A 14,042-nucleotide genomic window follows, 5' to 3' on the forward strand; every position below is an offset into this window, starting at 1 on the left:
GACACGTTTTCACTGAAAGCAAGCCTCCACGTTAGTGCTGCATACAGCCACACTTCCAAAAAAAACATTATCTCAGTGTATGAACACACCACTCAACCCTAACATTCTCCTCTCCAGCTGTCAGCCAGACACTCGTCCAGACATCCACCCCAACTGCACTGCAGAGGAGGAGAAGCTCTTTGAGGCTCAGTGTGCTGCCAGCATCCTGTCAGACCGCTTCAAGCCATGCCACTCTAAAGTGCCCCCTGAAGCTTTTCTGGGTAACTGCATCTACGACATGTGCGAGTACAATGGCATGCAGACGACACTGTGCGACAACGTGGAGGCGTATGCTCAGGCCTGTCAGAGCGCCGGAGTCACCATCAGCTGGAGGAACTCCACCTTCTGTCGTAAGTTACGAAGATCCAATCCAAACAGTTTGTGTAAAATGTTGTAGATTTACACTCTTCTGTTTGATCTTAACTCTCCTCCCTCCCTGCAGCACTGCCCTGCGCCACCAACAGCCACTACTCTGACTGCACCCCGCCATGCCCCCCAACCTGCTCCGACCTCTTCCCCACCACCTGCCACCTCCCACCAACCACCTGTGTGGCGGGCTGCCAGTGCGACGCTGGCTTTGTGCTCAGTGACAACAACTGTGTTGCCCTGGATAGATGTGGCTGTCTGGACTCAGATGGAGAGTATCATGATGTGAGTGCGAGCCTAATCATGGAATACATGTAGCTCACTGAAAGCAAGCCTACATGTTAGCGCTGCAAACAACCACACTTTCAAAAAAAAATCTCTTTCTGTCAAACTAACTGTGGCAAAAAGTAACCTGGTCGTACTGTTGTGTGTGTGTGTGTGTGTATAGGTAGGGGACTCGTGGCTGACAGGAAAATGTGCTGACTCATGCACCTGTAAACCTGGAGGCAAGATCACATGTGTGGACCACACCTGTAATTCAAACTCAATTTGCGCTCTGGACAAAGATGGAGATCTCTACTGCAAACCCACAAGTGAGTCCAGCACTCTGAGAGACACAAGTCATACTGAGGTGACCTGTTCAGAGATGTTGAAAACTGAAGTTCTCAAACCTAATCCATTTCATTATCTTCTTTAGAGTTTGACAGGTGCACTATCTCAGGGGATCCTCACTACCGAACATTTGATGCCTTCAGCCATCACTTCCAGGGACCGTACACCTACATCCTGGCTCAGGGACACAACCTCTTGTCCAATCAGCCGAACCTGGTGATCAGAGGAAAGAACATCAGGCGAGGAGGGAACAGGAGGGTGTCATTCCTGGATCAGATGTACACTGATGTGTATGGTGTCAATGTCCGTTTCCTGCAGAGGAAGACTGCCTTGGTCAGTAGTTTGTCCAATGTTAAGCTATGTTTATTGTGGACTGTTACCTGTCCGTAAAATAAATTACTGTTTCTCCTGTAGGTAAATGGGGAGCGTGTTGCGCCGCCTCTTAGTCCAGTCGATGGTTTGACCATTACCATGAACTCCAACTATGTGCAACTCACCACTGATTTTGGACTCACGGTTCGCTTTGATGGCAATAGTCGCGGAGGTAAAGAAGAAGATAACGTTATCCTTGTCACACTATCACACATCACCTCTTGCTTTCACTGAAAACATGGCTGCCAGTTGGGACACAAGGTAAAACAGATACACATCGACACCTATGATAAACCTAAGAACAGGTTCATCTTGCCGTCTGACTGCCCTCTGAAAACAGATCACTTCCTGCACCATAGAAAAAGAAGCCATTTTACATCATAGCACACAGGATTTGTTGATCCATTAGTGAGTTCAAATGTGTTACTTTGTAACTTTAATGTTTGAAGTCCTTCATTCGGATTGAACTTGATGCAAACTTATCAAGTGAAGCAGCAGTAGACGAGCACCTCCTGTGTCCCTATGGGCTTAAAATGTTGATTTTCTTTAAGGGCTTTGGTGCAGGAGAGAGTCTTCAGTTTCCAGCCGTAAAAAGGCTACTTTAGATAATGTAGATTTAAGCTTGAAGTAGATTTTATAAGATGAGCCTTTTGGCCCTTTTCCACTATGGTCCCTCGCCTTGCCTCGGCACAGTTTAGGTTGGTTTTCCACTACAAAATAGTGCTGTCACCGAATACACCAGACTCCTTTGTTAAATATTGAGATTAAATATTGAATATTAGACATTTCCCTGGTAGTTGTTGGAGATTAACCCACGTTTTTAGGATTGTTAAGTAGTTTTAACTGATCTACAGTTCGGTGCCGTTCGGCTTGATTTCTGTGTCGGACGTCTCTTCCTCTGGCCAATCAGTGGCCGACAGTCTGGCGACGTCACACAGTACCTACTCAGCTCGCCTGGAACCTCACCAGAGCAGTTACTGACAAAAGTACCTGGTACTATGCTAGTAGAAATGCAACTTAACCGTGCCGGTGGAAACACGCCATTTGTGGCTAAAATTTTCCTTGTGTCTCCACACAGTCACAACCACACTATTATTTTTGAATATACTCTTCCAATCCATTCATTGCCCTGCTCTTTTTCCTGTATTTGTCGTATCAGAAATCATACTGCCCAGCACCTACAGGCACTCTGTCAGAGGGCTGTGTGGAAACTATGATGGCCTCACCAGAAATGAGTATATGAAGCCAGATGGGAAATTGGTCAGGAGCCTGAACGAATTTGGAGAAAGCTGGAGGGTCAATGACCGACAGAGTGACGGCTTAAAGATCTACGATCTGCCATTGTCAGTCCATGCCCATAGGTAGGACCACAAATGGACTCACTGCATATTTTCATATGCAGTCAAAGTTTCCAGAAATCTTGCCAACCATCGTAAAATATTTGCCATGTCAGTTTAGCCAAAACAAAAGTATCAAACCTCTGTTCCCTTTCTTCTTCAGGCGAGATGTGGAGACTGATCCAGACTCAGGGTTTGAGACATCAGACTGTTCTCAGTCTCAGCTCAATGATTACAACAGTGTGGCTCAGTGTGGAGCCCTATCCAATCCCGAGGGCCTGTTCACCGCCTGCCACACTGTCCTGCCACCCAAAACCTACCAGGAGTGAGTAGCCATAGAGTTTTTGAGGGAGTGTGTAGAACTGTCCTCAAAGGTGCTGAGTTGTTGTTTACATTCTGTCTATTGTGTGTTTTTCTCAGTGACTGTGTGTATGACCTGTGTGCCGACGAAGGCAGCACAGAACTGCGTTGTGCCAGTTATGAAGCATATGCTGCAGCCTGTCAGGAAGCTGGAGTCAAACTGGGATCCTGGAGGCAGCAGCTGGACTGTAGTAAGTGTCATGTGTTATCACACAAATCCTACACAAGTACCCTGTGCCTTGTGTGCCTTTAACCTATGTTTCCATCAAGCAGTACCAGTGCAGTTCGCTTACGAGCTGCAAACACATGGGTAGCACAAAAGAAATGGCCGTAGTCCCCTGGTTACAAAACTAACTCCATGACACTAACATGACACTGCCCATTGCTAATGCTAACGTTATGCTATTGCGACACTTACCCTTCCAAGGACAACAACTATATCTTCAGCCAGATTGTGTCCATTTGTTTCCATCAGGCTCTTGTAAACTCTCAGTGACTCTCTGGAGTAGGATGAAGGGAAGTTAATCAGGAAGTTAAAGATGTCAGGATGCTGAAGGTCTGGAATAATGTCCTCTCCACCTGTTTACAAGCTTGACAAAACATTATAAGGATCTGTTTATTTTTGCCACATCTAAGGCTGCCAACATGGTGGATCCCGGAAACCGAGTCACGTGATGTCCAGAGTGTTACATGCGATTAGGATTTCTACACCAATGTGCTGTGCATTTTCTGGTGTCTTTGTATTTTCGTTTACTTCAGATAAGTAAGCTAACACATGGCCTGCCAACATCAGGGTTTGCATTCATATTTTGGTGTACAGATTAATGATGACAAAATGGAGGCATAGAAACCACAGAAAAAAATATTCATGTTCCAGAAACACATTCTGTAAATATGTGTGAAATAAGATATTATGGGATAAAGTACAGTTTTGCAGATTATCATATCAAATTTTTATCTCTCTTTCTCTTCCAGACCTGTCTTGTGGTGCCAACAGCACCTACTCCACCTGTATGTCACCTTGCCCCGCCTCCTGTGCCAACCTGGCAGCGCCCTCTGAGTGTGAAGTCACCACCTGTATAGAGGGTTGCCAGTGTGCTCCCAGCTTTGTCATGAGTGAGAGAGTCTGCGTACCATACTCACAGTGCGGCTGCACCTTCCTCAACAGATATTACCCTGTGAGGAGCCTTATCACACAGCAGTGATAACATGTGTGTGTGTGATGATGATGTGATCTGACATCACCTTCGGTCTCTCTTATCTTCCTCTGTCCTGCAGCTGGGGGAGAGGTTTGTGACGGAGGACTGTTCCCAGACCTGTGAATGCACCACCACTGGCACCGTGTGCCAACCCAAGACCTGCCAGGGTGGTGAAGTGTGCACCATCTCTGACTTCAAACGGGGCTGTTTCAGAGGTGTGTGTGTATAATGTTGGCGTCTTTTCCACCTCGACCTGTGGGTAGGAATTATAAGCAGGTAAAGTTATATCTGAATCCAGTTGATTGAAATGTAAAAAAAAATATTCTTTTATATTTGTTTTTTACATTTCAATCAACTGGATTCAGATATAACTTTAACTGCTTATAATTATTACCCTCTTTCATAAGCATGACAAAATTTATGTTAAGATATACACATCTTGGTCAATGGGACTGAACAATGTTAAATTGCTGCCCAATCCATAATCTGTTTGCGTTGCATTGCAGCGAGTCCCTGCCTCAATAACCCATGTCTGAACGAAGGGACATGTTTAGAAGGCAGCAACAACACATACAGCTGTCGGTGTGCAGAAGGCTATGAGGGAACCCACTGTGAGACAGGTGAGAGGAAGTATGACCTGTTTAAACATGTGTAATTTGTGCTGCAGGATCACTTTTGTGTGCTTTTTGCGCATTTGCGTCTTTCAGGAGAGTGCCAAATTCCAGGTGACGTTTTCACCAAAATAATAAATATTCAACTCCAGCGAATGGAGTGTTGTGTGACTGCAGCATTAGCGACTCAATGGTCAGGGAAACTGAAGTGAAGTCTGAGTGATGTGTTTGTGTTGCAGTGGATCCCTGCCTCAGTAACCCGTGTCAGAATGGAGGAACATGTGTGAAGGGCAGCAACAGCACATACAGCTGTCGGTGTGCAGAAGGCTTCGAGGGAACCAACTGTGAGACAGGTGAGGGCAAGATGGGCCTGTTCACACATCTGTCTCACATCTGTCACAATACATATATATGTGTATATACATATATGTATATATACATATATATATATACATACACATATATATGTATGTGTGTATATATATGAGTATACATATATATATTGTGATGGTGTTCACTGTACAATTTGTATGGCTATATTATGACTTCCTTCATTTGTGCTATACTAGATTGGTAGAGGCAGCTAGTAGAGAGAAAAGCATGATGGTCTCTGTAGTTCTCACTTGCCATTACTTTGCTACAAAACAACAGTTTTTGCCTCAAAGACATATCGGTTGATACTGTCGCCAGTGTTGGGGTGTAACGCGTTATGCAAGTTACCTCCATCACTGCCGATCACATACAGTATCTCAGATATGTACGGGTTAGGGGTTCGGCTGGAACGATGGCCAGACAAACAAAGGAAACCACAGTGACGTGGTTGTGTTGTGTTGCAGTGAATCCCTGCCTCAGTAACCCGTGTCAGAATGGAGGAACATGTGTGAAGGGCAGCAACAGCACATACAGCTGTCGGTGTGCAGAAGGCTTCGAGGGAACCAACTGTGAGACAGAGAATGGTACAGTATATGTTGCGATTTTTTTGATGTTATGATATTAATTGTGAGATACTGTCCAAGTAGTTAGTTTGCCTAACCTCAACCAAAGTAACTCTTCAGTGTCAGTAAGTTACCTCCATCACTGCCGATTACATACAGTATCTCAGATGTGTTAGGGTTCGATCGTCAGAGTAACAAATCTAACCTGAGTGATGTGTTTGTGTTGTGTTGTGTTGCAGCGAGTCCCTGCCTCAGTGACCCGTGTCAGAACGGAGGAACATGTGTAGAAGTCGGTGACAGCACATACAGCTGTCAGTGTGCGGAAGGCTTCGAGGGAACCCACTGTGAGACAGAGAAGACTACGGATGACGGAGGACTGGGTATGACACATCTGTCACACTCTGCATGCACTTTGCTGAGTCAGATTAAATAATCAGAATCTGAACAAACAGTACTACCACACTAACAAGCCCACAGTACCATGTGTATTATGTATATGAAATATTGTGTCTGTTTAAGATATTTGTGCAATTTTGTGAAAGAAGCCTTTGCAAACTTGCACCAAGAGGAAACTAATTGAGCTTGTTACTGGAGGGTCACCAGTTCAAATGGGCTGAGGTGCCCCTGAGCAAGGCACCCAATCCCCCATTACTTTATACTGTCTACAAAATAGGATGCACCAATTGTCTGAGTGAGCTCATATAAGAACACAGCAGGAGAAACTCCAGGTGCCAGATCCTCTGGTTATTCTCCTGGTTTTCTGAACATGTCTGACCCCAACTATCTCCCGCTGCACTCACCATGTGTTAAAGGCAGACACCAAAGAATGTCTAGACCCAATTCTACAGGAATTATCCTGCAAATGTTTTTTGTTTTGTTTGTTTTTTTAGCCTGCAGATCAACAGAATGTATAAAGCAGGCAAGAAATTATGTGCATGAAAAGTTCGGAATAATTGTGCGTTCGTAATTTCAAATGGAACTTGGAGGCGACTTCCACTCAGTACCATTTGCACGTCCAATGTAAAGGACTTGGTGTTACATTAGCATTCCTCAGGTTTTATTATTTTTTTCATATGGATTAAAGGTTCAATGTTGTTTTTCTTGTAATTGAATTGGTGTTTGGTTACAGAAACCAAATGGATCATCGTCATCGCAGTTCTGGTCCCACTCGCAGTCATCCTCATCATCATCATCACTATTGCATGTGTTTGTAAATGCAAGGCCAAGTGAGTTTCATCTGCATCTGTGGAGCAAGAGTTCCCTTTACTGTGTGTCCACGCGTGTACAATCCAGCTGTCCATCTTTATTTACATCAGCGCTACATGCTATGCTACGCTATGCTATGCTATGCTATGCATTTCAATACATGCAGTTTAATCATATGTTTCTGAGGATAGGGTGGTGTGTATTCTTAATTGTTTTGGCGGCAGACCTGGTGAAGAAAATACATTTCATTTTCATTCCAGGTCACAGATTTATGTAATTCAGACGCGGCAGTCGAATCAACAACATAAAGAGTAGGGGCTGCTTTCATCCTGTCTGATCTCCATCTGTGTCTCCTCCTCTCTCGTCTGCTTGTGCAATGTGCAGCTGCCAACAATGATAATAATAGTAATATTAGTGGTAATAATAATAATACTAATTGGAGTTTCTCACTTTGGTTCTTTGTCTCCACAGAAAAAATAAGTCTGCAGAGAGAGAATTCATCATGAATTCAAGTAAGTACAATCACTGTTATTAACACATCCATAGATTGACATTAAACTCGCTGAACAAGTATATAATTAATGATCATTTACACACACATAGCATTCTGTCTCGGGGTGGCACAATACCACTTTTCTATGAAATTCAACTATCTACCAATACTGATATCAGTCTCATACAATCATTTTAGACCTTTTATAGCATGAAGTTGTTAACAACACACGTGTGCTCGCCATTTCAAGCAATTTGAACTTGCATACTCCCAAACTTGTGAAACGTGATCAGTCTCAGTCCAAGTTCTGTTCCAGTTCACAAGACTGTGAGCAGCGAGTACCGTTTTTCATAGTGTTCTTGCGCTGTTCATTTTACCAATTATGCATCGGGTAGTCACTTGTGCGTACTTGAAAGCGATGTATCCCAGAATGCATTTTGCCAGAACATGTCGGCAGAGAAAATGCACAAAAACGGTCTGTCCTATTGAAATAATCCATCGGCTCAGACGTCTCTGTCATTCGATGCTTGGTGTGATCAACAGATTTGTTGTTGAAGCATTATTTTGGTTTTAATGTAAAAGTTTTGACCAGAGTGAAAGTATATTAATAATATTTTAACTTTGAATATTTGTACAGTACGGTGCTAACGCCCATGGTTTCTTTTCTCTTTCAGATGTTCCGTACAACATGCAATCAAATGACCAAGACAATGTCAGAATGAGTAATATGTGATGAAGAAATGAACAAAAAACAACTGCTTGGCCTGTTTGGTGTTTACCTGAATGTCCTCACCTGCTACTGAAGTGAACATGCAGTCTCCTCTGATACTCGTTCAGCAGGTCTCCAAAGAAAACCAAACATTTGAAGAAGAAGGAGTTGTTGTTGTTTTCTTCCATGTGTTACTTTTTCATAATTTGCGCTTTTGACAATGTAATTTTACTCCGATGTGTACGATAAATTAACAGAGAAAGTGTGTCTAACCCTAACCCATATAATAATGTAATATGATTTAAAGTATTTTTGGAATTAAATGTTTTGGGGGAACTGACTGTGTGTTCAGTTTTTTCAGGTCCAGTGTGTAAAATGCAGGTGAAGTTAAAATAATTTAATTTATTTTAGTGTACAAAAACCTGATTGTATGAATTGGTGTATTTCATTACATTTCATTCTACAGAGGTGGCCATTAAACAATGTCAACAATAAAAGTGGATAGATTTTAGTATGCCTTTAACACAGTCATTCCTATTGGAAGACTATGAATACGCACCAGAAAATTGGCTGAATGAATGGAAAAAAAAAAATTGCCAATAGGCAAGATCACTAGAAAAATAGTCACGTACAGATCTTTTGAAATAAAGGCAGAGGTGATCCTCTGACTCTCAACTCACACGTCAGATAAGGAACTGGCTCACGTTGACTGTTTCTCAATATGATAATTCTCTGTTCTTGCGTACTCCCGTACTTGTGAAACGTCATCAGCCGTGGTCTGAGTACTGTTCCAATTCACAAGTACGCGAGCAGCGTACAGTATATTCTAATGAAAATAATCATTTATAATATGAACATAATTATATATGTACTGTATATGTACCTATTAAAAGTACATATACATGTAGTACATGTTTATTTATCAACACTGTTGGTGGCGGTATTGAGGCTTAAGCATGTGGCGCCACCTGCCAATCAAACAGCAGAACAAGGAAGTACGCTGCTGTTCCAAATGCAATGATCGTACTTGTGTACTCATGCACTTGGCGAGTATGCACTCAAGTCGTACTTCCCAAGTACATTCTTGAGAAACAGCCGAGTCTTGACTGAACCTGTCAGACCGGCGCTTCTTCTCATTTCACTCCAGCAGCAACATGTTTTTCTCACCAGTCAGAAGGGGCCCCATTAAGAGAGTTGTGATGTAGCAGTGATGAGCATATTAGTGGGGTTTTATGGTCTTCAATGATATCAGGGCAAAATATATCATTAGGGGGGCCCACTCTTTATTTAGAAGAAATGCTGCATCATGACACTACTCATAAAGGGGCCCCATTAAATGGGTTTGGATGTAATCATTTGCCTGAAGTTCATGTACTACTTTTGCACAGGGTTGCTTTAACACTTGAAAACTCTGGTGAGCACAGTGCAGGTGCAGCTCCTCAGCTGAAAGGACCATGTTTCCTTTGTGTAGGCAATAAAGAGGCTGGAGAGTGATGTGAAACCCCATGTGTGGTTTAAAGGTCCTTTAATTGAAGCTTTCAAGGACAAACACATTATACAGCAATACTTTGCCATTCAAGTCAGCGGAACGCAGAACATACCGCGTGTTGCATTCGTTTGAATAGCATAGTGAGCAAGGTCAGTACTAAAGGCTGAAATGAAACGGCACATTTGGATCTTATTTTCATATCACAACTTTGTTAAGTCACACATGACAGTTGAGAACACTTCCAATGCAGGACAGCAGTGTCAGGGACACTGGCATACTGTACATGTGCTTTAACAGTGGAGTCATAGAATGGCAGAAAAATACTGTAACTCAGCGCTTAGCTGGTTTTTAAGTAATGATCCCAGTTTTGAAGAAACATTTTGCTCCATGATAAGGATTTGCACAAAATGTGAGGAGGACATTTATTGTCTAAAATGTTTAAGGCTTCTTTTTGTGAAATTCTTCAGTTAAAATGTTTAAGTTTTTGTTTGTTTGTTTGAAGCAAGGTTGTATGAGCGGTCCCGTGGTCAGTGTATTACATACAGGGAACTGGGCTGTGGACACCACACTGCAACAAGAGCCTGTATGAGACAGGCAGGCATTTGCTCAGTAAAACATGGCTGAAGGGACACAATGAAAAACAGATTTGAATCACTTATCAAAAGGCTCATCTAACAAAATCTGAGTCAGATTAAATCTATAATATCTTGGGAGTATGTTTACATGTACTGGAACGTGAAGTGTGTAAACCTCTCATTTCCCACACCAGTCTACAGAGAAAATCACATAGGAGCTGCTGGTCTGGTGCTGCTTCATTTCATAAAGTTAAGGTCAATCTGAACAAAGGATTTCAATCACCAAAGTGACAAAATAAGATCAGCAGTGGATCAACAACTGGTGTAAAATCACAGGCAAAATCAAAGTCCATGGTTTGACAAGCGACTCAAACATCAGTTTGCTTCAGTTGTCTAATACTGAGATAAGACACAAGTCTCAGTTTCAGTAAATATGGAGAGACTTTTGCTGCATTTGTCGTTGGAGCAACCTCACTTACCACGAGTTACAGTTTCAACCCTATTAAAAGTGACAGTTTAGGTCTTTTAAATTGTGGTTGTTTGAGGTAGGACACCTTCTTATGCAATCCTCTCTGTAAAACAGCCATTTCCAACTAGCAACTAAGGCCATATCCACATATCTTTTCAAATCAAAGAAGACGCTCCACGCATTAAAATGTCTATAATCAGAAATGGAGAAAGAATTAACCAAGTCTGGGAATAAATGGGAAATAAAGACAAAAGTTATCATAAAGCAAACAACTTGGTGACTTGGTTGCTATATTTAGTGACTTTACAGATCCCCAGCAACTTTTGTTTTTCTACAAAATAAACAACTAGCAACAAATCTAAGGTGGTTGCAACTTTCTGGCATAACCTTCACTACTTTCCGAGAAGTGAGCTTCATCTTGCCATATTTACTGCGGGTGGAGAGTCGGTCTGACTGTAGACACAGAGAGGGAAAGAGAGACACAGTGTGACCACACAGACAGCTCAGAGTCACAGAGAAGAACAAGCTGTGGATGTGCAGTGCAGCTGACTGTGTGCCCAACAATAACCCATCTGTTCAATCAATTAAAAACTGTGTCCAGGAAAATAGATGTTGTTTTCCACTTTCCAGCTTTTTTCACAATTCAGTTTCATTGTTAATTTGAACACTTATTTTTTTTCTGTGTCTGCAGTTGCTGAGGACAGGACATGTTCTAGTCTTTTCAGGCTGACTTTAGTCACTTTCCATTAATGGTAGTTGGCTACACTGCCAAACAATCTCCAAACACATGATGAAGTTAGGGGACAGTCAATGCCAGCGTAAGAGAGAGGTGGGACTGAGACATCATTGTTTTCCCAAAGTAAAACAAAACTGTGTATTCACCTACCATTTGTGTGTGGACAGGCCCTAAAGCGACTAAACTCACTCTCTTGCACCAAAGTCCACAGAGAAAATCAACATGTATAGCTTGCATGGACACAGTAACTGCTGCCTCGTTTTCAAAGTGTTTTACTGATGTTAATCCTTTTGTGACTAAAATCTGTTTTCCCTTGTGTCCACTGAGAGTGAGCCTTATCTATCTGGTTCACAGTGCAGGGGTTGCACACAGCATAGTCAGCACTGACGATGCTTTACCTCATGAAACCACACTGAAAAGGATTTTCAGATTTCAAAGGGCTCGTCAGTTTGGGAATGGCTGATATAGATTATATATCATATAGGGCTGTAATGATGATTATTAATCACTTACTAAATGAATTAACTATCATCGAGTAATCAATGTTTTTTTTTTTAATAATGAAAGTAAGCTTTCTGATTTTTCAGCTTCTTAAATGTGAATACTTTGCTCCATATAACAAAGAAATCATTTATACTGATTCATTTTAGTTTGTGGACAAAACAAGACACTCAAGAACATCATCATTTTCACTGATTCAAACACTGCTCAACATTTCCTGACATTTTATGGACCAAACAAATACTGGATTAATCAAGACAACAATTGACAGATTAGTCGACATGAAATGATTTGCAGCCCTAATATCATATTATGCTACACTGTACAAGGCACTGATGCACTGTGACTGTGCAGTGTATGTCAAAGGCCAACCATAAAATAAAAGGAAATCTCAATTCAAAATGAGATTACAGAGCAAGCAAATATCCAACATTAATAATAATAAATAAGCTGTATTTAGACAAAATAAGTTAAATAATTCAGCCAGTGTAAAGACTAACACTCATACTGAAATGAATGAGTGAGCGCAGTAAACCACTTCCTCAAAGAGATGCTACCCCCCCATTGTAAACTTAGTTAGTTATAAGTTTATTTCAAACATGCAAATATGAAATAACAATAACAATAATGAACATTCGCCTATGAGATCTGATCTTAAGTGGACAGTGTTGTCTGTTCACACCCGACACTGACATCAGGATTCAACTCCTGTGACCACATATGACTGGATCTCACTTTCCCACAGTGTAAGTGTATAGTAGTCAGTGGGGTTAGGGTTGGTGTGACCAAAAATGTCCCAATTGATGGTTTAATGTCAAACTTTCCAACAATTATACTGTTCCTGTTTTTGGTGCAAATTTGTGGGCATGTTCTACCGTTTCAGATCACGGTCCAACCAGTCCATTTTCGACTATTACTACCACTGTTACTTCTTTAGCTAAGCCCTTTGCGTGGGTTTGGGTGATGCAGCAGTGACCTTCAAACAGGGCTTTGCTGCGTTCCATTATTTCATATACAGCATATCGATCTTTGATGACACACATAACATGTTTTTCATATACTGCAAAGAATATGATCGGTATGCTATAGCGTAAACACACAGAACATTGAATTTGGAAAGACAAAATGATGTTTTCTAACCAGCAGTGTGTTTGTGTGTGTGTATCCGCAGGAGTGACAGCGAGAGAATAAGGCAATTAAAAAGTCAGGACGAGCTGTGACATGCAATGGTAGCTGAAGATTGTAAACCACTCAAAGTCTACAAAGAAAATCTGTGTTTTTATGTCAGGGACACAGGAGCTGCTGTCACAAAATAGCATATCTGACCGTCCTGACTGAGGCAGTGGTAGATGTAATGTGATGTGACGTTTTATTGATGGACTTGGGTGTGGGGAGTGAGAGGTTTGCAGTGAAGCTGTTGTAAACCGCCGCCTCACAGCTGGCAAAAACAATGAAGATCATAGATTCAAGCAGCATAGACTTGTAAAGTGGCTTCAATGTTTGTTTTCTTATGACAACACTGGCAGCCATGTTTTCAATGTAATGGCAGAGCGGCCCCAGCAAACTCAGCGTGTGTCATTAGCCAAACTTTCCCATTAATACCAGACCTTAATGAGGTCAAAGGGCAAATAACTTGCGGTTCACTATTGCAGTATCTTTCGCAGCTTATTCAAGGGTGCAGTCTCATCCTGTGGGGACGTCTCTCGGAAGCCACAGTCATATTTAGTCATATCATCAGTTTTGATGTTCACCAATAACTTTGCTTCAGCTTAGCTCAGCAGAAAAATATATCTGAGCAAAGCCAAGCTGGCTTGGGATACTAGCTTTCTTGTTAGCAAGGTGCACTAGATAGCCAAAAGCATATAGACAGCTACTCATTTCAGCACTGCTTGCTGTTTGTATAACTGTATAACATTTTATTCTTCTAGTATCAATCATTCTAGCTGCAGGGAGTGGTTCCCATTAACACAAGGGAACATTATGAGAGGAGGGTACCAACACTGTTTCAGGCTCAGTCATACTGTACAGTAGGG

At 41.9% G+C, this 14,042-nt stretch overlaps 1 protein-coding gene across 6 annotated transcripts in view; it reads left to right on the forward strand.

The window, feature by feature from the left end:
* Window positions 1-8,579, forward strand: part of LOC122766536 (IgGFc-binding protein-like) — a 65,274-nt gene extending 56,695 nt beyond the window's left edge. For 4 of the 6 annotated variants that reach the window (XM_044021476.1, XM_044021478.1, XM_044021477.1 and 1 more), the window contains 17 exons: window positions 118-389; window positions 482-690; window positions 854-998; window positions 1,103-1,350; window positions 1,432-1,561; window positions 2,549-2,750; window positions 2,890-3,051; window positions 3,147-3,277; window positions 4,062-4,264; window positions 4,365-4,500; window positions 4,792-4,905; window positions 5,136-5,249; window positions 5,733-5,852; window positions 6,071-6,211; window positions 6,961-7,348; window positions 7,509-7,549; window positions 8,205-8,579. In XM_044021476.1, coding sequence (XP_043877411.1) covers window positions 118-389; window positions 482-690; window positions 854-998; window positions 1,103-1,350; window positions 1,432-1,561; window positions 2,549-2,750; window positions 2,890-3,051; window positions 3,147-3,277; window positions 4,062-4,264; window positions 4,365-4,500; window positions 4,792-4,905; window positions 5,136-5,249; window positions 5,733-5,852; window positions 6,071-6,211; window positions 6,961-7,061 — 2,428 coding nt within the window. In that variant the 3' untranslated portion in view covers window positions 7,062-7,348; window positions 7,509-7,549; window positions 8,205-8,579. The remainder of the gene's footprint in view (window positions 1-117; window positions 390-481; window positions 691-853; window positions 999-1,102; window positions 1,351-1,431; window positions 1,562-2,548; window positions 2,751-2,889; window positions 3,052-3,146; window positions 3,278-4,061; window positions 4,265-4,364; window positions 4,501-4,791; window positions 4,906-5,135; window positions 5,250-5,732; window positions 5,853-6,070; window positions 6,212-6,960; window positions 7,349-7,508; window positions 7,550-8,204) is intronic. The other 2 variants (XM_044021474.1, XM_044021475.1) reach the window with 2 other exon arrangements.
* Window positions 8,580-14,042: the final 5,463 nt, after the last annotated feature.

This window comes from Solea senegalensis, linkage group LG3 (assembly GCF_019176455.1).
Source record: "Solea senegalensis isolate Sse05_10M linkage group LG3, IFAPA_SoseM_1, whole genome shotgun sequence".
In the NCBI taxonomy this organism is placed as follows: domain Eukaryota; kingdom Metazoa; phylum Chordata; class Actinopteri; order Pleuronectiformes; family Soleidae; genus Solea; species Solea senegalensis.